Below are 22,300 nucleotides of genomic sequence, written 5' to 3'. Positions count from 1 at the left end.
CGTAGAATAAAAACATGCAGATGCACTAGACCTTTATGGATAAGACTGGACACCCGCAGTCTAGACTTGATTCTAGTGCTAAAAAAACTAGTAGTCACTACTGCGCCTAGTAGTAACATGTAGCATCACTGGCAAAACAAAATGTTTCTGCGATGTTTTTGTTTGGTGATGTTTTGGATCATGTACGTTTTGTGCATGCAGTGGGAATGAATTTGGATCAGATCACAGATTTAGCCGTACCTGTCAGGCCTGCTGGGGCTGGGTCTCAAAGCTGCGAGTACTGGTTGGGTTTGTTCTTCAAATGTATGCCTATGCAGATACAGATACAAAGTTTGCAAGGGTGGAGGAGCAGTCAACAAGAAAAAGAACTGGCGCACAGACTAAAGAAGTACCCTGCTTCTACTTCAGTACCAAACAAATGAGCACATCCCAATAACCTCTTTGAAAGTTAGGGCCGAAACGCTGTGAGCGCCCTAGGCCCATCGTATCCCCACAAACAGTAAATCTAAACCCGAAGAGAAATGCAACGACGGGCTTTCAGGCCAGCACTCATCATAAAAGACGCATTAAGCTTTTTGTGGCTACAGAACAAGCGCAGTCTTTTGTCTTTAAACACCTCTTAAGAGAATCTGCTTTTTTCTCTGGCATACAAAAATGAGCGCACTCTTGGGTAAAGGAGGGGTGGGAACAAGAGAGAGAGAGCGAGAGAACGAGAGAGAAAGAAAGGGGTGTATGTAGCGGTTGTGTACCAATAAACATAATGAATTCCATGTGCCATTTTCATTCCTCTCTTTTTTTTTTTTCCTGGGGCTAGTTCCGACATTCCTTCGTTTTCATGTCATTCTCTTAGTGGGTCATTACTGTGGGCTGCGTACCCCCCAAAGAAACTCAATAGCACTGAGAGAAATACGTATCGCAGCAAGATGAGACTGATAAAGTGTGTGCATGTGCATGTGATGTTATGCGTTTGTATGTGTGGGCATGTGTTGAATATGCTTTATTAACATTAACATCTATGAAAGAGTTCTTCAGAGTGTATGTCTGCATGTCTGTGTTCATGTGCTGACTGTGTGGCAGCTTTACGCTTCAAGTTTATGAACATTTATGACCAAGAGCATGTAAGAACCAAGCCTACGCTCATGTGCATAGCTTTTTGTGTGTGTGGGTATTGTGGCTAAAAACGTTTCATAGTGGCCTAGCTGGGCTATTGAGTTACACACATATGTTCTTTATGGGCAGCCTAATGGAGCTGGGTACTTCCTGTGCCCCTGCTGCGGTCTGTTGTTGTTTGAAAAGCAGAAGAGTGGAGCGAGGGAGTGAGTACATGAACGAAGAGGAGACACTAACCTTTTATCTGATAGGAAGAAGAGAGGAAGACAGAATGAGAGAGAGAAGGTAACTGTATACATTCAATCAAAATGCTAGGCTGAGGAAACCACAGCCAGGATTTTGATATCAATGGAATGAATGTGTGTGTATGTGTAGCGCTGGCTGATGTGTATGCAAGTGGCTTGCTGCTTAAGACTGCTTTGAAAGAACAGTTCAAAATACAGACGATACAACCAAATAAACAGTCTTTTTTTCTGGGGAACTGGTTATGGTCTGGTTAATGTTTACATTTCAAATTTTGGTGTAATTTTAGTACAAGAGCACAGTCCAATCAACATAAGCAAAAGTCAGATAAATTCAGTCATTTATTTAATAGCCAGTCAAAAGGCTATTAAGTACAAGTTATTTATTTCACAGAAACAGGAAAAAAGTAGAAAACATATTTTAGCTTTTGTTTTAGTTATTCAAATAAATCTCTAGGAATATTTTTCTCTATTAGAAGTTGATTACAGTCCACTGCTCTTGTATTAGTTTGTTTTTTCCCTTTCCCTCAGTAACGGTTTCTTGAAAGCGACATATTCTGTGAGTTGTCTTCTGACATTGGAAGGCGGGATGGAAAAACCTGTGGACTTTTCAGATCTGAAGTAAGAGTGGAGCTTGATTTTCTCCTGTCTCTCTCAAAGATGAAAGCAGTTTTGGTGGTCTACCAGGTCTTGCGAAGTTTGGGTACCAGTTTTGGAAACCTCTGTTTTTTCCCCACTTATTCTCCTCAGACTTTCTTCTTTTCAAATGCAAGTGGATTTGCTTGTATCTATTCTCTATAGAAAAAATACCTCCTGAAAAATAATAAGTTTTACTTAAAGGGGTGGTCTCTGACTTGGGCACAGAAGTCAGAACTGTATCTGTACACAGAGCAATACTTTGGAAGCCTCATTCATTCATTAACATAAGTATTATCATAATTGGAAAATCTTGCGATAATAAATTTTATTATTAGAGTCATGCAGTGTGTATGTGAATACTGACATATTCTGGAGCTGTGGCATGTGTTTTTATTTGCGTGCAAGCATGTTACTGTGCATATAATAGTGTATCGAGCAGGCTTTTGTTTCCTGGTGACTCTCTTTTGCTATTGTGTACAAAAATATGTTAAAGAAATGCATGTGTATGCATCTGTATGGGTGTGTGTGAATATGCGCATGTTATTGTAGGATACTCCTTTACCTTGCGTGTGTCTAGAAGAAAGTCATGTTCATTGGCAGCACTTCAACTGTGACCATGACGACCGCAGGAACGCACCTCCGTGAGAACAAACAATTTGGGTATGTCCCCAGCAAACACACATATATATATATATATACACACACACACACACACACACACACACACACACACACACACACACACACACATTCCTTTACAGTATTGATATAGCTTTTTGCTATTCTTACGTATGAAGTATGCAACCATCAAAATACTCAGACTAAACATGAAAACATCCTCCGTACTCGAAAAGGGGACCTATGTAACACATGCAAACATGAAAATGCACAGGGGACAAACTGGAATTCAAAGCACACAATTTGTTGACAAATCCTGCACTGAAACATTTGTAAGTCCATAAATGCTTAGAGTTTCAAATTTGGGTGGGGTTTGTTTTCTATGCAGTCTTCACTATGAACATAAGAAAAACGATCATGTTTATATTGCTTGACCAGTAAGATGAGTGTTTCTGGTGGTTGGTGTTATCATGAATCAATAAACTAATGTAATCCAACAAAAGTGAATTATCTTAACCCTTGTGTGGTATCGATGTTTTCGTTACTCAGTGGTTTGGAACCACCTCATTACTGTTTTTAAATCATGAAAGGCGGCAGCCGCAACGGTGGCAGAAGCAAAATCCAGGGCACGGGAGGAGTTTGGTGAGGCCATGGAAAAAGACTTTCATTCTGCGTTCTGGACAACTGTCCGGCGACTCAGGAGCGGTTGGGGTGGCTGCGCCCAAGCTGTATTCGGCAAGGGTGGAGAAACTCTGACTTCAAATGAGGATATTGTCGGTCAATGGAAGGAACCCTTTGAACTCCTTAATCCAGGAGACGTGCCTCCCTCACAGGAGTCAGGGCCAGAGGTTTCTGGTGTGTCAAGTTCCATTTCCCTGGTGGAGGTCACTGAGGTAGTTGGAAAGCTCCTCAGTGGCAAGCACCGGGGGTGGATGAGATTCATCCAGAGATGCATAAGGCTCTGGATATTGTGGGGTTGTTGTGGCTAACACGCCTCTGCAATATTGCATGGACCTCAGGAATAGTACCCTTGGACAGGCAGACCAGGGTGGTGGTCCCAATTTTTAAAAAAAGTGGGACCAGAGGGTGTGTGCCAACTATCGGGGTATCACACTGCTCAGGCTCCCTGGGAAAGTCTATGCCAAGGTGCTGGAAAGGAGACTCTGACCGATAGTTGAATCTCAGATTGAGGAGGAACAATGCAGATTCCGTCCCAGCCGTGGAACAATGGACTAGCTTTTCCTCAAGATATCTTGTGGGAGGTCCTCCAGGAGTATGAGGTGCCGGGGGTACTACTCCCAGCCAACCAATCTCTGTACTCCCGGAGGGAGAGCTTTATTCGTATACTCAGCTTTAAGTTGGACTCTTTAAGTGTTAGGTTTGGACTCCGCCAAGGTTGTGCCCCGTCTCTACTCCTGTTCATAATGTTCATGGACAGGGTGTTAAGGCGTAGCCGAGGTCAAGAGGGCATCATGTGTGGAGGCTGGAGGGTGGCCTCTCTGCTATATGCAGATGATGTTGTTCTTTTGGCTGAATCACAGGGATGCCTCAAGCGCTCACTGTAGCGGTTTGCAGCTGAGTGTGAAGCGGTTGGTATGCGGGTCAGCACTTCCAAGTCTGAGTCCATGGACTTAGCCCGGAAAAGGATGGCATGCCCACTCCAGGTAAGGGGAAAGGACTTGCCCCAGGTGGAGGAGTTTAAGTATCTTGGGGTCTTGTTCACGAGTGATGGGAAGAGGGATGGTGAGATCGGCCGCAGGCTGGGACAGGCGGCAGCAGTAATGCGGTCACTGTACTGGACTGTAGTGGTGAAGAGGGAGCTGAACCAAAAGGCGAAGCTCTCTGTTTACCAGTCGGCCTATATCCCGACCCTCACCTATGGTCATGAGCTGTGGGTAATGACTGAAAGAATACAACCGTTGGAAATGAGCTTTCTTCATAGGGTGATGGGCTACACTCTACTTGATAGGGTGAGGAGCTCGGCCATCCGGGAGGAGCTCAGAGTAGAGCTGCTACTCCTCTGCATTGAGAGGATCCAGCTGAGGTGGTCCGGGCATCTGATTCGGATGCCCACTGGACGCCTCCCGGTGGGGGTGTACCAGGCATTGCCTACTGGGACAAGACCCCAGGGTCATCCTAGGACCCGCTGGAGGGATTATATCACCAAGTCGGCCTGGGAGTGGCTTGGGGTCCCTGGGAATGAGCTGAAGGAAGTTGCGGGGGGACAGAGAATCGTCTGGGATTCTCTGCTCTCTCAACTGCCACCATGACCCTATTTGGACTGAGCGGTTAATGATGATGATGATGATGATGATGATGATGAATAAATCATGACTAACAATTTATGTAAAAATACCAGATGTTTAAAATATCACAAGTGGTCAGTGTAGGGTTCTCCTTTAGCAGCTGTAGCCAGTCAGCAGCCTGTCCATGTTGTCCACCCTCATTCAAGTCATTCAAAATGTGTTATTTTACACAGAAAATTAGCAAAGGTCAAGGAATCTGAGCTAAAAAAATAATAAATCGCATCATTTTTTATGTTGGAAAACATTGAAAATGGTCCCACAGACCCGAACACCATACAAGCATTAACGATTATCAATGCATGTTGTGCATGTGTAAAATAATATAATAAAAAATCTGAAATGCAGTCCAAGACTGCCAGCAAAAGTCTTTCTGTTTTGCATTCTTTTATAATTTCATCCAAAGTTCTTCTTTACGAATGATAATGCCTGCATAACAGTTTGAATGAAAAGTTTAATGAATTTCAGAATTTTTTCGTATGCGGATCGTCCGCCTTTTCCTTTAATAATGCCGTGCACTCGAGTGGCCATGGACTTCACAAGTTTGCGCAAAAGCCTCTGATCTTCTGACCTGACACAATTTTTCATTTCAATTCTAACATTGTTTTGTTTATTTCAGGGTTAAATGAAAATGTTGTATTCTATTCTAGTTTGTTTTGTCCTGTTCTTTTCATCCTTCAATATTTTCTATCTAAGAATACAGAGTCAGCAAAAAAGACCAACAGCAGCAGCAAAAAAACAGTAAAAAAAAAAAAAAAAAGTAAGAAAGTAAGAAAAGCCACAACATTCAACTGGCAGCCCAACAATAACATGGCCTTGTTTGGATTTTACTGCAAAGGGCCTGTCCTATCCATGCAAGCGTCGGCATCTCTCCATGTAAAAACTCTCCTCTGTGAGCTAATCTGTACTTTTTTACCCCCATTTTAACAGGCTGAGGTTGGATTGATTTAGCCGCGTTTGTCGTTTACAAAAAAGGAACGCGCCCAAACCAAAGAAACTGTTTGACGCCACAACATATACTGAATAGAGTGGGGGAAACCAAAACAGATGAATCTTTTACTACAGGGATTGTAAATTTTAACAGATTCAGTCAAGCTTGTGAATATTGTTTTTGTTTTCTTTTTTTTCGAGTCCACAAAACAAATTAGGCACAATTGCTTTTAAAAAGATGAGTCAAAACAGACTGGGAGCCTTTCTTGGGCTCATTTATTTTGCATTCTGTTTAGAAGTTAAAAGGGTTGTTTCCCAAAACTAGAAGTGGTTTTAAATGATTTGAAATGTCATCTCGAGGCCTAGTAAGTCTTCAAAAGCACATCAAATCACATTTTTTGGTAACTTGGCAGCAGCTGGCCCTGAACGCTAATGGTAGAGTTTCAGTGCTGCAGTTGTAATTACATTGTTGGAAGACAAGGGACAAACATGTCAACGAAATCAAGTAAACATACTGGTTTGCGGCCTTGAGTGCAACAGTGTGCAAGTTTAGCTGAACTAGGCTCCACTGCTGTGCTAAGTTTCTGCTCTATATTCAAACATGTCTGCGTTTGATCAGACAAGAAGCAGCTGAACAGACCCAGAGAAAAATTCGGTGTTCTACATGTTGGCTTTAAGTTGATGTTCAGGTGCCGCTTGAATGCACAAAGAAGGCCTGGGCTGACTTCTTTTTATATCTGGGACATAATGGCATCGACATTTGAATGGCTAAAGAGGGGAAAGAGAACCTTCACGACCTTCATAGCTGAAGTTCTGCGTTTTGAGCAGGTGCCTCACGAGCTAACTAAGCTAAAATCACAAAAGATGTAGAAGGAAGTTTCTTTATAAGCTTCATAACGTCTGTGAAAAAGTCTCTGAAACTCCAACGGTTAAAGGGGTAAAAAGACGAGATAGAACCTTCACCACACTCTCAGGGCAAATGTGCAGAGTAAAAAAGATACAGATGTAGAACGAAAAGATTTACGCTTGAAGGAAAAAAGAGCGAAGTGATTTAGTGAGGGGGAATCCAATGAAGAAGAACACATGGGCTGACCCCTCCTCCTTCACCATTAACCACATATGCTAAGAATAGAGACATCACAGTGCACTCAGGGCAGTTAAACTGCTAGTACAGTGAGCGTGGAAGACAGCGCTACAAAGCTGGAAAAGCTTTTGCAACCGTTGCTGCACGGGGTCACGGGGGCACATGGGGCAAACGGTTTCACACACACCTTTTGTCTGCAAGTGACCTATTCTATTTCATCTGCACATACACCAGCACATGTGCACAGAGACACAAACACGCACAAACACAGCTGGAGGTAGTGGCACCTGTGTTTAGCAACACAGATTTCTATGCTAATGCTAGAGACCTCCTACATAAATACGCTATCTTCCGTCCAAATAAAGAATGTGTGTGTATATACACATCAGGGATTGTCCTGCTTCAGTGCTGATTCATACAGACGCTTTGTCAAGTGTTGTCATAAAAACATAGCAGGTAATATACCGCATCTCAGAAAAATGTTCCCTAACACATATTTATGCCTTCATGAAATGCCTCACGTTGTATGTGAAAGTCTGAAACCCCAAAGTAAGTGTAATTTGACCAGGGCCGCATACACTTTTGTCTAAGACATACAAATACTGCATAATCATATAGCAGGAGATACACTGTGGGGATGCACCAACATTTTGGCCAGAAATGGTCAAAAATGGCTAAATAAATAAACAAACAGGCAAATATTTTGACAGAAACAAACAAAAAAAATACAGAAAAGTACAGATTAAATAGGCCGCAATGAAGTGGTAAAATACAAGAGTTTACAAATAACAGTAGTAATGAAACTTCATTTTTCTTTGTTCCTTCCACGCTTATGCACCGCAAAGTTCATTTTACATACCGTGGTTTTTTTTTTTGGGGTTTTTTTTTTTGTCAGCTTCTCCACTTTTCGGTTTTGGCCATTTAGGTGCATTACTCATCATATAGATAAAGCTCTACTGGCAGTTTGTTTTAATGAACTCCATGAAGGGATTCAACTATACTCAGTGAAAGCAGTCAATGTACTTCATTTGGGTCTTTTACTTTTTTCTCTCTCTTTTTCCAGACACATTTGACAAGCAAACTATGTGAATATGAGTAACCCTAAGGCACATAAATCTTCCAACAGACTGTCCTCTTAAAATATGATACCTGTCATTAAAAAAACCTGCACCACTACATCCTTCCCTCTGTCTCCTGCTCTTCTTCTGCTCGTATCCTTTGCCCTTCACTTAGACACGTACTAAAATGTGCCAACACACATTAGATTTTCACAACTGAGGAAAAGCACGATCAGGTAAACCTCTGCTACAACAAAGTATAAACAGAAGGCACTGTAAATAATTGTGTGTAGATTATGCAGACATTCACAAGCAGACTTATAAGAGTGAGGAATATTCATCCTCTGTGAGTCAGCATTAAGTAAGTGATACTTTTTTGATCCCACAAACAGGGAAATTCCACCTCCGCATTTAACCCATCTGTGAAGTGAAACACCACATACACACCAGTGAACACACACACTAGGGGGCAGTGAGCACACTTGCCCAGAGCGGTGGGCAGCCCTATCCACAGTGCCCAGGGGTAGGTGTCTTGCTCAAGGACACCTCAGTCATGGACTGTCGGCCCTGGGGATCGAACCGGCGACCTTCCGGTTACAGGGCCAGATCCCTAACCTCCAGCCCACGACTGCCCCTGACTTGACCCTGTTTCCGCCCGGTTCATTAGTTCATACCAGTATGTTTCTTTCCCTGTGGTTGTACGTTCTACACATACAACCACACACTCACAGACAAAGTGACCCTGAAGTCGAGGGAAATGGCTAGTTTTTGTGTTGGATAAGTAACAAGGCTGCCTCTTCAAATGGGATATAAAACTACAGCTACTTAGTACAACACTGGATGCTAATGAGGACTGGCTGTCTTGCACCAGGTGTTTTCTCCTCGGTGGACGATTAGCCAATGTCCAATGTTTTCAGAGAAACAGATTCCACTGTTTCTCCCCCCTATAGCCTACATAACAGCTAGAGCGCTTAGCCTAGTTAGCAATAAAGCAGTTCTGCCTTCTCAATCTTGTCCTTAAACACATGCCCTTAAATATTTTCTCTGCCTTTCCACGATAAAATGAAATCAATACCTGAAAAGTGATTTCAGTATTCAAATATTAGCGATTAACTTTTCACATGAAGCCAGCCGTCACAGCTTTTTAAACAGCTGCTAACAGACAGTCAGACAGATCAACATGCTAATGGCCAGTTCTGTGGCATCAGCCAACCGATGGCCGTGCTGGGAGTAATGGGGAAACAGGGAGGGCCTCGTACCCACAGGGATGGCCTATTATGCTCGCTTGGACTCCTGTGGCATCACTAATTTTTTAAGCTAATTGGTAAAAGCAGTCATTTTTTTGGTGCCTGAAGCTGCACCATTTAAGGTGGAACGGGAAAATTCAAACAAGAAGCTGGCTGTTGCACCATTTAAGGTGGAACGGGAAAATTCCAACAGGAGGCTGGCAGATTAGCTAACTTCAGATATCACGAATATCTACATGGAATATCTAGACCTTACCTAGCTACAAAGCATTAACCATCAGAGTAAATAAATTACTACTACATAAAGTTAAGACTCCCTGAATAGACTATTAAATGAAATAAGCTTAGTATAAAACCAGAGGACAAACAATCATATGAACAGGTTCTTTGTGCCTCACCAAGCACACGGTCATATCTACACACAATCATCACACAAGCGCATCACACAAACATGAGCTTGGATCGCTGCGTTCCCTCCGTTATATAATCCTCTGCATTACTACTGAAATAGTATCATTTTGGACGGTGTCTTTCTTAAACTGCTGCTCTGTAATGGTACTGAATGCAGTCCAACCGCTCTAAAATAGCAGCGCTGTTGAAGTGCCTGGCTGAAACCAACGTTTTAGATATGTATAATCTTCTATAGTGTAACTTATCTTAAAAATCGTGGTGTTATCGATACATGGCTAAATCATTACACACTTGCCTTAAACCATGTCAAGTTGTTAAGGAATCACAGACTTGCTTATGCTGTTTTTGACATTGTATAACATACTTTTATCTATAAACACAGACAAATGTTAAAACAGTATTAGTACTGAGTACATTCAGTTTTCCAACAGACTTTTCTTCACCATTCCCTCTGCCCACGTGCCTGCATTACTGTCTGAAAACAAAGAGGGAATAACTAAAAAGGAAACATAATAGGAAGAGTTCAACTGAGAAATAAATGTGATAAATGGGAGAAGTGTGACATCAGTGAGCCTTTGCCCAAAGCTCCATAACTCATAATTCAAAAGAACAAGCACACGTGCACATAAACACACACACACACACACACACACACACACACACACACACACACACACACACACACACACACACACACACACACAAAAGTGTGCCATATGGTCAGCTACGCTCATACCAGACATATCTCAAGGCTTTAATAATACATCTCTTTATCCCCTCTCTTCTTTGTGTGTATATGTAGGCATGTCTCTGTGAGTGTTATGCAGGCTAAGGAAGCAGATCAGATCAGAACCGCCATCATTGTCCGTTCTAATTTCTTGCTCATAAAACACAGCCAAGGATGTTTCCAGGGAAAGTGCTCAGTATGATAGGGGACTGAGAAATGGGAACAGTGTGCACTCTCTTCAGTGAGGAATTTATCAAGCTATTACATATCATCGCTGGAGCCATTATGGTTTTGGGTTTCCTTCCAAAGCTTCTTCAAATGATGGGCTTTCCCACTGACAAACAGCTTTGGTATACGCTAAAAGGGAGCTTTTCCAACTCAAGCAAAAAAAGTTTAATGAAGTGAGCAAGGTAAAGTGGACAACTGAGCGTACAGAAAGAGAGATTCTCCAACAAATGCTACATGCTTTTTCGCATACCCTAGCTGGGACACTCTCCTTTGAAAAGTGTCCAGTTCTTTTAATTAATTTCTCAGAACAGAAAAGAAAACGAGATATACTGTACAGTCTAATTCTAGTAACCTTAATTCTAATAAAGGACAGTAGGTATGCTATTAAAACCAGACAGCAATGATTTGTGAATCCACTTTGACCTCTATTTAAATGAAAGCAGTGCAAAGACAAGCTATTAAATGTTGTATCTCATCAACTAACATAGCTTTTTTGTAAATATACACTTATTCTGAAACTGATGCCGGCAACAATTTCCCAATAAATAAATAAATAAATAAATAAAAATAGGACAGAGGCAATGTAGGACAAACGACATTGTTAAATGTTCAAAAAACACCTTAAAGACATGATGCAATTATGCTTTGTTATAAAAGGAGCATCCAAAAAAGGTCCTTTATGAGCAAGGATGAATTGAGGCTCGCCACTTTGTAAAAAAAACATCCGTAAATAATTAAACAGTTTAAGAACAACTTTTCTTAATGAGGACTGAAAGGATTTTAGGTATTTCGCCTTTCTCAGTGCATAATATCATCAAAAGATTCAAGCAATGTTGAGAAATATCTGTGTATAAACAGCAAGGTTGAAAACCACAACTGAACTTTGATTGATCAGATGGTGCTACATTAAAAAAACAGGCTCAGGAATACTTTAACAAACTGTTATCAATAAACACCAGGGATGCAGAATGGTCTTTTAAGTTGGGAGGCAAAAAGTGGCATATGCATAATGAGAACAACAACATCGTGTAAAACGATTTGCTTGTTTTGCATCATTTACATCAAACAGAATGTGTCATACTGCACTATAGTGAGGTGACGGACGCTGATGCACATTCTCTCTGTGGCCTCTCATTCCGAACAACCCATGAGCTTGTTGATATATGGTGCGGTAACTGAATGGGTCACGTCCACAGTCACACAGTGAGATCTAACACTAGAAAACACACGGTGTGGGAGATGTAGTGTCTGACAAAATGTGATAAAACATAAACATACTCCAACAAACTCCAGTTTTGGAATGTGTTGCAAGGATCATATTTGGAATGAGGATATATTTCCAAAATGCAATGAAGTTCATAAAATAAAAAAGCTCCTAAGGTTGGTCATCAGTTGACCAGGCTTTCCAGTAAGTACAGTGTCCAAAACCCCACTTAACACCCTTTTCCCAGTACCACACTGAAGCAGCACTAGGCTAAGTATATATCCCACAGTTTGGCAATTTTCTGGTGAAGCTGACATCTGATAATACTATTACAATGAACAGCAAAGATGAATGGTTTAACGTCAGTGGAGGAGGCCAATATCCACCAACAAAAGAGGATTCAGTCCGAAAGAGAAAGTACTTGGGTTATAATGGCTTCAGTAGGCTTGCAAGTTTTAGTGTGAGCCCAGAAACAGAGAGAGATCTGGAGATATGCAGTGAGATGTGAAGAAAGATATACAGTAGGACTTTCTGGCAGTGCAGACTGAGCTGGTTTCTGCAATGTCAGACATAACTAAGGCAGAAATACTTCAAATTTCAAAAAGCATGAGAAAAGTTTGACTCCATGCCAATATCTCTGAGTCTCCAAAATGTGTATCTGTGTGTATGTGTGTGTGTGTGTGTTATGTCTGTGTAACACAGCATTTTTGTCAAATGAAAAGCGTGTGTTGAAAAGGTTTTTTCATTGTATGTCTGCTGTCATGATGCAGTGATGAAGTATGTCTTAAACAGCCAACACCAACAGCAATATTCAACACTTCTAATGAAAAGAACAACTGCGGATAACCCCCTTTCCTTTCAGAGTCATGTGATATGTCGGCCCTCTTCTCCTGGTGACCAGTAATTTTCCCAGACTCCTTCACTTTCAACTTAAAGAGGGTGTAAAGCTGAAACTTGTTTCAGGATGGAAAACTCAGCCAAATTAGTGCCACAATCCTCAGCAAATCTACCCAAATACCGCAACCTAAAACAGTGTAGCACTGTTTGAGGAATGGGAGAGTGAGAGAGTGAACGACAGACAGAGAGAGAGAGAGAGAGAGAGAGAGAGAGAGAGAGAGAGGGAGAGCACAGTTGGAGACAACGGCACCCTTGGCTTTGCCATCTGAATCCACTTACATGTAAATTGGTTGTCTGTCTGAATTAAGGGGCGCTTTGTGAGCGCAGCTCAATCGGCCTGTCGGTCATTGAGAATATACACTCTCTCCCCTTCATTCACCCTCTCGGTAAGAGTAGCATAATTACTCAGTTATTAACATGCAGGGAAAGCAGAAAGTGAGAGAATGTGAATGTTGTGATGTGGACAGATGACAGGAATGTGTTTCACTCCTTAGAATGCTGTTGTAATTGCATGGCGTGGTTTTCAAGGTCATAGTGGTGTCACGATCATCAGTGGCGTAGTTTTAAACGGCCCTACTTCACTTAAAAATGTCCTCCGTAACAAAAGATGAATTACAAAAATATACTGCAATCTGACACATGAAGCCAAAAGCAAAAAAAAAAAAAATGTTTCCATAGATTTGACTGAATTAACTAGCCTAACGCATATGCATGCTCCAAAGATGTAAAATAAACAGCAATCATAAATCATATATACATTTCAGCATTGCAAGTATGTACAAAAATCCAAAGTTCTAATGCAACACACCTTAATGCTATAAATACATTACACAGGGCCATGTATAATTAAAGGTATTGCCCCCTTGAAGGGGTGACATAAAAATGCATCAGTTCATTGTTATGATCTAAAGGTGCATCGTTTTTGAAATTGTATAATAAATAACAATCTTGTATCAAGAATGTCTGACGACAATCATGAGAAATTCGCGGCTAATCCATGGCGTCAAGCTTAAAGCATCAATCAAAACATTGTTCACAATGTATTTCGGATTAGTATTAAGACTTAAAAGGAGCTGAAGTTTCATATTATCATATTATGTTCCAAAAATCTTGGGCCTTGGCACAGGGTTTTCGGTTTTTGAACTCTGAAAACATCACAGATGTTTTTATCAACTCAAACGGACTTTTGTCTATTTCCATAATGAAAAATGTCTTTGCACCACTGTTTTGAACAGTATTCACACAGTGCCTCTGTATTTCATTTAGGGGTGCTTAATATGCTGTCGACCAATATATTATTCACCAATAAATGGGAAAACATTAGTTATTATTGTCAGGAAAATATGGGCAATGTGACACTGATGCATGTACAGTCACACTCCGAAGCTGCAGTTTGAAAAGATCTGTGGAGGGGTTTCAGCAGAGGTCAAAAACTACAGTGCGCAATAAATAATTTTCCAGTCAATTCCAGTCATTTTTATTAGATCCCAATGTTTGGCAACTTTAGCTAGGAATCCTGAGTAGCCCCACCTCTATTGCTGCAACATTTATTTTCTTTTTTGCATGTTTAAGAAGTGTGATGATTGAGAATTGGCAAATATATCAGGCAGCAAAGCAGCGTTTGACTAAAACTTTTGGGGCATGAAATGTACTACTGTTTTCAGACTTTGTAGTTCTGTGAAACTAGGCAGTTATAAAATTATCTATCAGTGCATAGCCTAAAGCACATCTTTACAGCTTTACACTCACTGCCCTCACATATACAGATTATAGCATAAAACTTTTAAAAAGGACAGTGATTACTTATTGGTACAATACTGTGCACAGCAAGGTCATTATCTCCTCAGGAAATCTTAAGTAGTGCATGGCCAATGGCCCTTTCATTCCCAGTCTTCTTTTTTCACACCACTCAATTCAGTTTTTTCTCACTGGTTCTACAATGATTAAATCATACACTGTATTGCCAAAAGTTTTCACTCATCCATTAAAATCAATGAATTCAGGTGTTCCAATCACTGCCATGGCCACAGGTGTATAAAACCAAGCACCTAGGCCTGCAGACTGCAGGGGTAGGAGTATGGGAAATAATCGATTCTTAGATGCATCGCGATGTGGACGTGAACGATTCTGAATCGATTCACAAATGTCAAAAATCTATTTATAAATTTGTAAATTTAATTTTACTTGGAAGCACAAAAGTGCAGCACCCAGACAGTCTGTGGCAGCACATTAAAAAAAAAAACAAAAAAAACAACTGGATTAGTGACAAATCCGACCGGCAGCCTCTGCATTAAAAGCCAGGTTGGGTCAGGAGTCACAACCTAAATGTTAAGAAGAGCCATTTTGTTCTTTCAACAAAAATCAAACCACCTTGGAAGGCCGAACATTTAGTACCCAGTAGGTCTCAGTGTGTGCGGATGTCCTCATATAGGCTGAAAACACAGACTTGCATTGCTCTGCTTTAAGCTTTAGCTCAGCTATATGTTTCTCATCGTTCGCCTGTTTTATGAGGCTGAAGTCGCTTCTTATTCTCCAGCTTCTTGTTCAAATTTTTCTGCTCCACCTTAAATTCTGACTGAGGCGCTGAATGTAAATGCGGCACCATTTAAGGTGGAATGGGAAAATTCGAAAGAGAAGCGACTTCATCTTTGCAACTTTTTAGTGTTTGACAGTGTCTTGTTGCAGATTTAACATTCCAGGAAACCAACTACGCTGCCTATAAATGCAAATAAGTCTCCAAATGTTCATCTCAGCTGAATCTCTCTCTGCCTTTTCGTTCACTACTAGCCAGGAGAGACTGTGACCTGCAGTCTCATTGAGAAACAGGGCTTTCGTGCTATGTTGCACACATCCTGTCTCACAGATATTTTACTGACACTCTCTAGAACCAGACAAAATCCTGAGTTATTAAATCACTAAAGAGAACGGGCAGGATGGCTGTAACGTGTTGTGTGCACATCCATTATCACTGGATCTTATTTCACCATAGCAGCACATTTTATTGCAGATGAGTGGCAGCAGAGCCTCATGTGCTCCAAACAAAAGCAGTGAATGAGAGTCTTCCAGTTCACTAACCACATCACTTCCATTTGTTTTATTAATAGATATTGGAAATAAATTCATTATAGATCATTACAAATACGTTGCTTTAAAAGTACCAAGTCGTCAAACAGTGAGGAAAAAAAAAGATCCTCTATAGAAAAAAAGATTATCGATAATCGTTTTATAATCACCCTCTGAATCGTAATCAAATCGTGAGGTGCCAAGAGATTCCCACCCCTAGAGCAGGGTCAGCGAACTGCTGAGGTGCATAGAGTGCAGAGGTTGCCGACTTTCTGCAGAGTCAATCACTACACACTTCAGATCAGCTCAAGAACAGTGTAGAGAGCTTCATGGAATGGGTTTCCATGGCTGAGCAGCTGCATTACAAGCCTTACATCACCAAGCGCAATGCAAAGCTTCAAATGCAGTGGAGTAAAGCGCCGCCACTGGACTCTAGAGCAGTGGAGACGAGTTCTCTGGAGTGACCAATCACGCTTCTCCATCTGGAAATCCGATGGACGAGTCTGGGTTTGGCGGTTGCCAGGAGACGGTACTTGTCTGACTGCATTGTGCCAAGTGTAAAGTTTGGTGGAGGGGGGATCATGGTGTGGGGCTGTTTTTCAGGAGTTGGACTCGGCCCCTTAGTTCCAGTTCACGCTCCCAACTTTGTGGGAACAGTTTGGGCACGACCCCTTCCTGCTCCAACATGACTGAGCACCAGTACACAAAGCAGGTCCATAAAGACACGGATGAGCCAGTTTGGTGTGGAAGCACTTGACTGACCTGCACAGAGTCCTGACCTCAACCTGATAGAACACCTTTGGGATGAATTAGAGCGGAGACTGTGAGCCAGGCCTTCTCGTCCAACATCAGTGTCTGACCTCACAAATGCGCTTCTGGAAGAACGGTTAAAAATCCCATAAACACTCCTAACCCTTGTGGAAAGCCTTCCCAGAAGAGCTGTAGCTGTTATAGCTGCAAAGGGTGGGCCGACATCATATTAAACCCTATGGATTAAGAATGGGACGTCACTCAAGTTCATATGCGTGTGAAGGCAGACTAGTGAGAACTTTTGGAAACATTGTGTATCTGCAGCACTACAGATAGTCTATCTGTAATATAATAGGACACCATTTACTGCATTCTCCTTCAAACTGTGTACACATGCAGCCCAAATACCAATGAGATAACACTTGGCCCTTCGCACTCTCCCTGTTTCTCTGTCATATACACACCTGGAGTCCATATCTGTGGTGTTCTTCCATCTGTTGTTGGTTGCCCACACATTTATGCATACATCAAGTACTGACAGTGTGAGGGAAGTGCCACAAATGCTAATTGTGTAACAGACACTGAGTAAAGATCACAGACATTGCTTGCCAGCTATTATTCATCACGAGCCAAGTTTGATCTCTGTGATACTCTGCAGGAAACTATCATGGAACTGGAGTTATGTAATTTCCTTTTAGATGTCTTGAAAGATATACCACAGGTGGTAAAGACTGGCAACAGAACATCAGTCTTGCTTACTCTAGAACGGTGCCACACAGAGCTGACATCTGAATGAGCGACAGACAGGACAGAACAAAACTAAATGTCTGCAGAGGAAAGACGAAGGTGGTGTCATAACAGTAAGCATGGGTTTAGAAATTGTTGACAAGTGGCAAGTTATAATACACATCTGTGTGTCTACTAGTAACATTGATATCATATCGATTTCATCTCATGTAATGCTGTAAAGTGGGACATTTCATCTGTAAGTGGTCTGAACATTGTCATTTTAGATGAACAATAGTACAAAGCCCGACACATTTCCATGTAGAACCCATAAATATCTACAAACTAGCATCACTCCTACTAGCAGATAAATGAGACTTGGTAATTATTTACATCGTCAGCAAGGAAAACATGGCATCTCAACTAAAACACAGGACTGTGTTTTCTCAAACAGACTTTCCATGGAAAACACTGCACAACCTTTCACGCTCTGCATTTAGCCATTTTAACATAAAACAAAACAATGACATAAACATCAAGACAGCCCGACTGCATGTTACTTTTGAGATACTCGAACTTTGTTCTTTGTCAGATTGAATAATCGTGTGTTTACAGCTTATAAATCGCTTCATGTTAAAATAATAAAGTGGCTAAAGCTTATAAAATAATAAAGTGGCTAACCGTGTGCACTGGCCTAAAGGCTACTGTCAAAGTAGCATCATCACAAAATCCAACCGCTTTACTGATTGCATTTTATATCATACGGTATCTTGTACTAACATTCCTGGCCACCAAAGAAAGGCTATAAACCTTGCAAAAAAGACAAGCAGTTGCTACTAAAACTATGACAGGTCTACAATAACCCTTGCTACAACCATGTCATGAGTGATTTCAACCAGACTGGGTACCTTTTACCCACCCTTAGATGGACAGAAGACTCAAAAGGCAAACAGCTGCCAATCAAGCATTGCATGTCACTTGCCTGACATGATTAGGTGTTGGACTCTTCCCATTACAGTACATCACTGAATCTCTACATCGTACTTGTGTTCAGTGTACATTAGATAGATAGATAGATAGATAGATAGATAGATAGATAGATAGATAGATAGATAGATAGATAGATAGATAGATACTTCATTGATGCCAAAGGAAATTTTGCAAATTATTAAATAAATTAAATAAAAATTATTGCTGTTTTGAACCTTCAGTGAAAGTGCATTGCTATATAATGTAATAGTGCTTTATACAGAACTAAAAATATACGGTAACACTTTATTTGAAGGCTACCTACATAAGGGCTTCATGACGCAATCATAAGCACTGAATAATGTGTTTATGAAGCACTACTTGAACATTTATTAAGTGCTTATGTCGGTTCTCGCAACCTGACATAAGATGTTTTATGAAATAAATGATATTGTACTGACATAATAAGAATAAACATATTTATAGCACTAAACACATTTAAAACACTATGCATAACTATTTATGTCAGCATTCTTAAGATGACATTGTATTAATATCAGGTGAAATATGCCTGGAAACCACCCCCTCTTCCCTCTATGGCGTGGATAAGATGACTGATGCAATGTATAGTTATGTATAGGGTTTAAATATGTTTAGTGCTGTAAATATGTTCAATGTTTATTCTTATTATGTCAGTACAATGTCATTTATTTCATAAAACATCTTATGTCAGGTTGCGACAACCGACATAAGCACTTAATAAATGTTCAAGTAGTGCTTCATAAACACATTATTCAGCGCTTATGAATGTGTTATGAAGCCCTTATGTAGGTAGCCTTCAAATAAAGTGTTACCAAATATACTCACTTCATTTCTAGAATCTCCTCTAGTTGTTTCCGGCGCTCCTGTCTCATGCTGGTCAGGTGATTTTCCCTCTCAGAAAGTGAGATCTGCGTAGTGGACAGCCGTTGCTTTGTAACATCCAACTCCTGCCGTGTCTTCTCCAAGGCTGCCATCAGCTCCTCCAACTGAGACAAAATGTGAATTCAGTAATCAAACCAGAACACAAACACACATAAATGTATATACTCAGGAATAAATCCATGGCCACAAATATGGAATCATACTGTCATAGAAATATACGGAATATCATATTTATTTAACAAATTTAACATGTAATACAATTTCTCAAGCTGTTCTATTACGCCACTAAACCACTGATTGGCACTTTAAATGTGAACTATGAGCCAGATCGCTATGCAAAAGCTGAGCCATTACCGCAACCAGACTGTTCTGTAAATCTGTCGAGTTATTAAAGGTACTTAAACGTTTTTTGGGTTGTGATGTACTTAACCTTCACAGAGTACAAATCCATTTGCAAGTCCTGCCAAAATAAAAACCTGCAAACAATTTCTGTTTGATGCAAGTACCTTTGTTTCCCCATCGCTGAGGAGTAAGACTGGGAAAACGGCTGATGTTCGCTAATCCAAAAAAAAAAGTTACAAATTCCTTTTAACCTCATTTTGCTCATGTGATTAGTCTCACTTACAAATGAGGCTGCAGTCAGCTGGATCCGCTGAGCTCTCTCCACACGGAGTGTGAGCTTTCAACTAAGCCTATAAAATCATTACGATTTCTTCTTTTTCATTAAATACATCAACTACGAGATGCATTTGCACAATTTGGTGGATCACCTTTGAAGTTTCTTGAACCCAGAAGTGCATGTGCAGATATATGAGGCAACAAAACCACAACATATGTTTTGAGAGAGTGGCAGGAAAAGTGGTAGGCAAAAAGACACAGGCCTAATTTTCTCAAAGAGAGCAAATTGTTCACACATTTTCAGGATGCCATTCTGTAAATGTGGTTCACATTTGTCAGATACAATGCATTCTTCATTAATACGGAAAAGGTAAAGAAAAAATGAAGAAGAAACAGAACTGTGTGAATGTGTGTAATAACAATGTGTGAAGAGATGCGAGTTGCACAGCAGGATCAAAGTCATTCAGAGTGATTTGTAACAATGGCAGGTTTTTGATGCTGACAACACAAATACAGCCAATTTGTTTACTATCCAAAATGACCAGTGACCCTTTTATTTAATAGGTTTTTATAGGTGATATTTAATCATTTTAAACCAGGGGTAAATCCAAACATAAATGTCTCAGGCATCATATCTGTATATATTCCGTGTAACTTTCTATGTAGCTTTCAGTGGCATTAGACTTTTCAGATGTCTGGTTCCTATCAATACCGCTGTGAACAATTCTGACTCAGCAAGTTTCTTTACAGTGGAACATTTCATGGGAAACCACTCTTACTTTTTTATGACTGAATTTTGCAGACACTTTGTAGTTCTACAATTACAGACTGTAGGTCATCATCATTTCTTTGACAGCCCACTTTCACCCTGTTCCTCAGTGGCCAGGAACTCCCTCCCCACAGGACCACCACAGAGCAGGTTTTATATGGGTAGTGGGTCTTTCTCAGTACTGCAGGGACACTGACATGGTGGTGGTGTTAGTGTGTGTTGTGCAGGTACAAGTGGATCAGTCCACCCACTGTCCACTCTATTACACACTCCTACCTCGTTAGTCGTCTGCTAAAACATCACCATCACATCAGTGTGGCTGTAATGCTGAGAATGAGCCAAGAAATGCAGAGAACGGAGAGAAATAGATGGACTGCAGTAGATACAAGGTAGCTGTAGTTAATGAAGTGGCTGGTCAGTGTACATGTGTGACCTTTAGTATGGGAAGCAGACCACCAACCCCACTGCTCTAAATCTGTCAATCACTCACACACACACATACACACACACACACACACACACACACACACACACACACACACACACACACACACGCACACACAGCCTGCTTCGCAAGTGCATCATTAATAATGAATAGAATGTGCTTTAGTCAAATGAGTGGGCTAGTAGTAGGGGGTGATGTGAGATGCTAAGCTGCTTAGCGCCTTTAGCCTGTGTGCGTGCTAATATGTGCTAATGCAGCTCGACTTCAATAGCTCTCTCTCTGAGCTCCGCACTAATCCATCACCTGCTCCTTCACTCCCCATTGGCCCAGGACAGCCTGGCCAAAGCTCTGCTGTCTGATTGCATCGCCATCGCCTGCTCCGTAGCTATGGTTCAAACGCTCCGGACCTCCAGGGCGCAGAGGTGGGCCTCCAGTGCCAAAACTTGCGACCTTTTTTCCTTTTTTTTATTCCTCTCTTCTTTTTTTAATGTTTTTTTTCTCCTTTTAAATACTGCTGAATTTCAGCAAGCTTCGTTTGATGAGGGCATTACACATCATGAGACTCTTTTACTCTGGGAGAAAAAGAAGAAAAGGGGGGGAAATGAGTGTGGCACAGCCAGTTATTGTTAGGGCGGTCAGGTGATGGCAGACTTTAGGCCACAAGCTATTTAAAAAATTATCGTCTTTGACCTCATTAACTTTTTTTAGGGTGGGAGGGGAGAAAAAGGGTTTTTCTTCCTCATATGCTTGTCGGATGATTGTATTTCAAATCAGCAGGCTTTGAAATGGCAGAGATTTTGAGCAAACGAAATAAGTTCCCACGACTTAAACTGCAGGCGGCTAACTCAAGATGTTTTACCCAAAAGAAAATGAAGCAGGCTAAAAATACCAGCTGTATAAACTGTCTAAACTCTGGCTGTCCTGTTCTAATTAAAACTTTAAAAACTCTTTCTCTTTGTGTTTAGGGCATTTTTATTGACACAGCAATTACAAGGTCTTTGACATAGCTTATAAATTGACGAAGAGCAAATAAAGTCAATGGATATCAAAAAAAAGAAAATAATAATAATAATAATAATTCAGTCTAAAAATATTCCCTCTGCATCAAAACCAACCTTATTCTGTCCATTCTGTCAATTTTGTCCATGCCCTGCGTATCCTTTCCTAAGCTGGACTTTAATATACTCTTTCCCTTTGTGTCTATGACCGAGTAATTATAAGGTCTCTGACATTAGTTTAGAAGTTCTTGAACAATAAACAGAGCAATGGATTTCCTTAGCAAAAACTGGTGAGAGTAAACTTTGAAACAGTCTCTGTGAGAGAAGCACTCTGCCCAAC

The 22,300-nt window shown here is 40.8% G+C and overlaps 1 protein-coding gene across 6 annotated transcripts in view; it reads right to left on the bottom strand.

Moving 5' to 3' along the window:
• LOC108443672 (ERC protein 2) overlaps nt 1-22,300 on the bottom strand; it is a 308,529-nt gene that overhangs the window by 131,218 nt on the left and 155,011 nt on the right. For all 6 annotated transcript variants that reach the window (XR_005129963.1, XR_005129967.1, XR_005129964.1 and 3 more), the window contains one exon: nt 19,074-19,234. Coding sequence is in view for 1 of the 6 variants with exons in the window: in XM_037536284.1 (XP_037392181.1) it covers nt 19,074-19,234 (161 nt within the window). In the remaining 5 variants the exon portion in view is untranslated. The remainder of the gene's footprint in view (nt 1-19,073; nt 19,235-22,300) is intronic.

Source organism: Pygocentrus nattereri, chromosome 29, assembly GCF_015220715.1.
Source record: "Pygocentrus nattereri isolate fPygNat1 chromosome 29, fPygNat1.pri, whole genome shotgun sequence".
NCBI lineage: Eukaryota > Metazoa > Chordata > Actinopteri > Characiformes > Serrasalmidae > Pygocentrus > Pygocentrus nattereri.
This window is presented reverse-complemented; position numbering and strand designations above follow the sequence as displayed.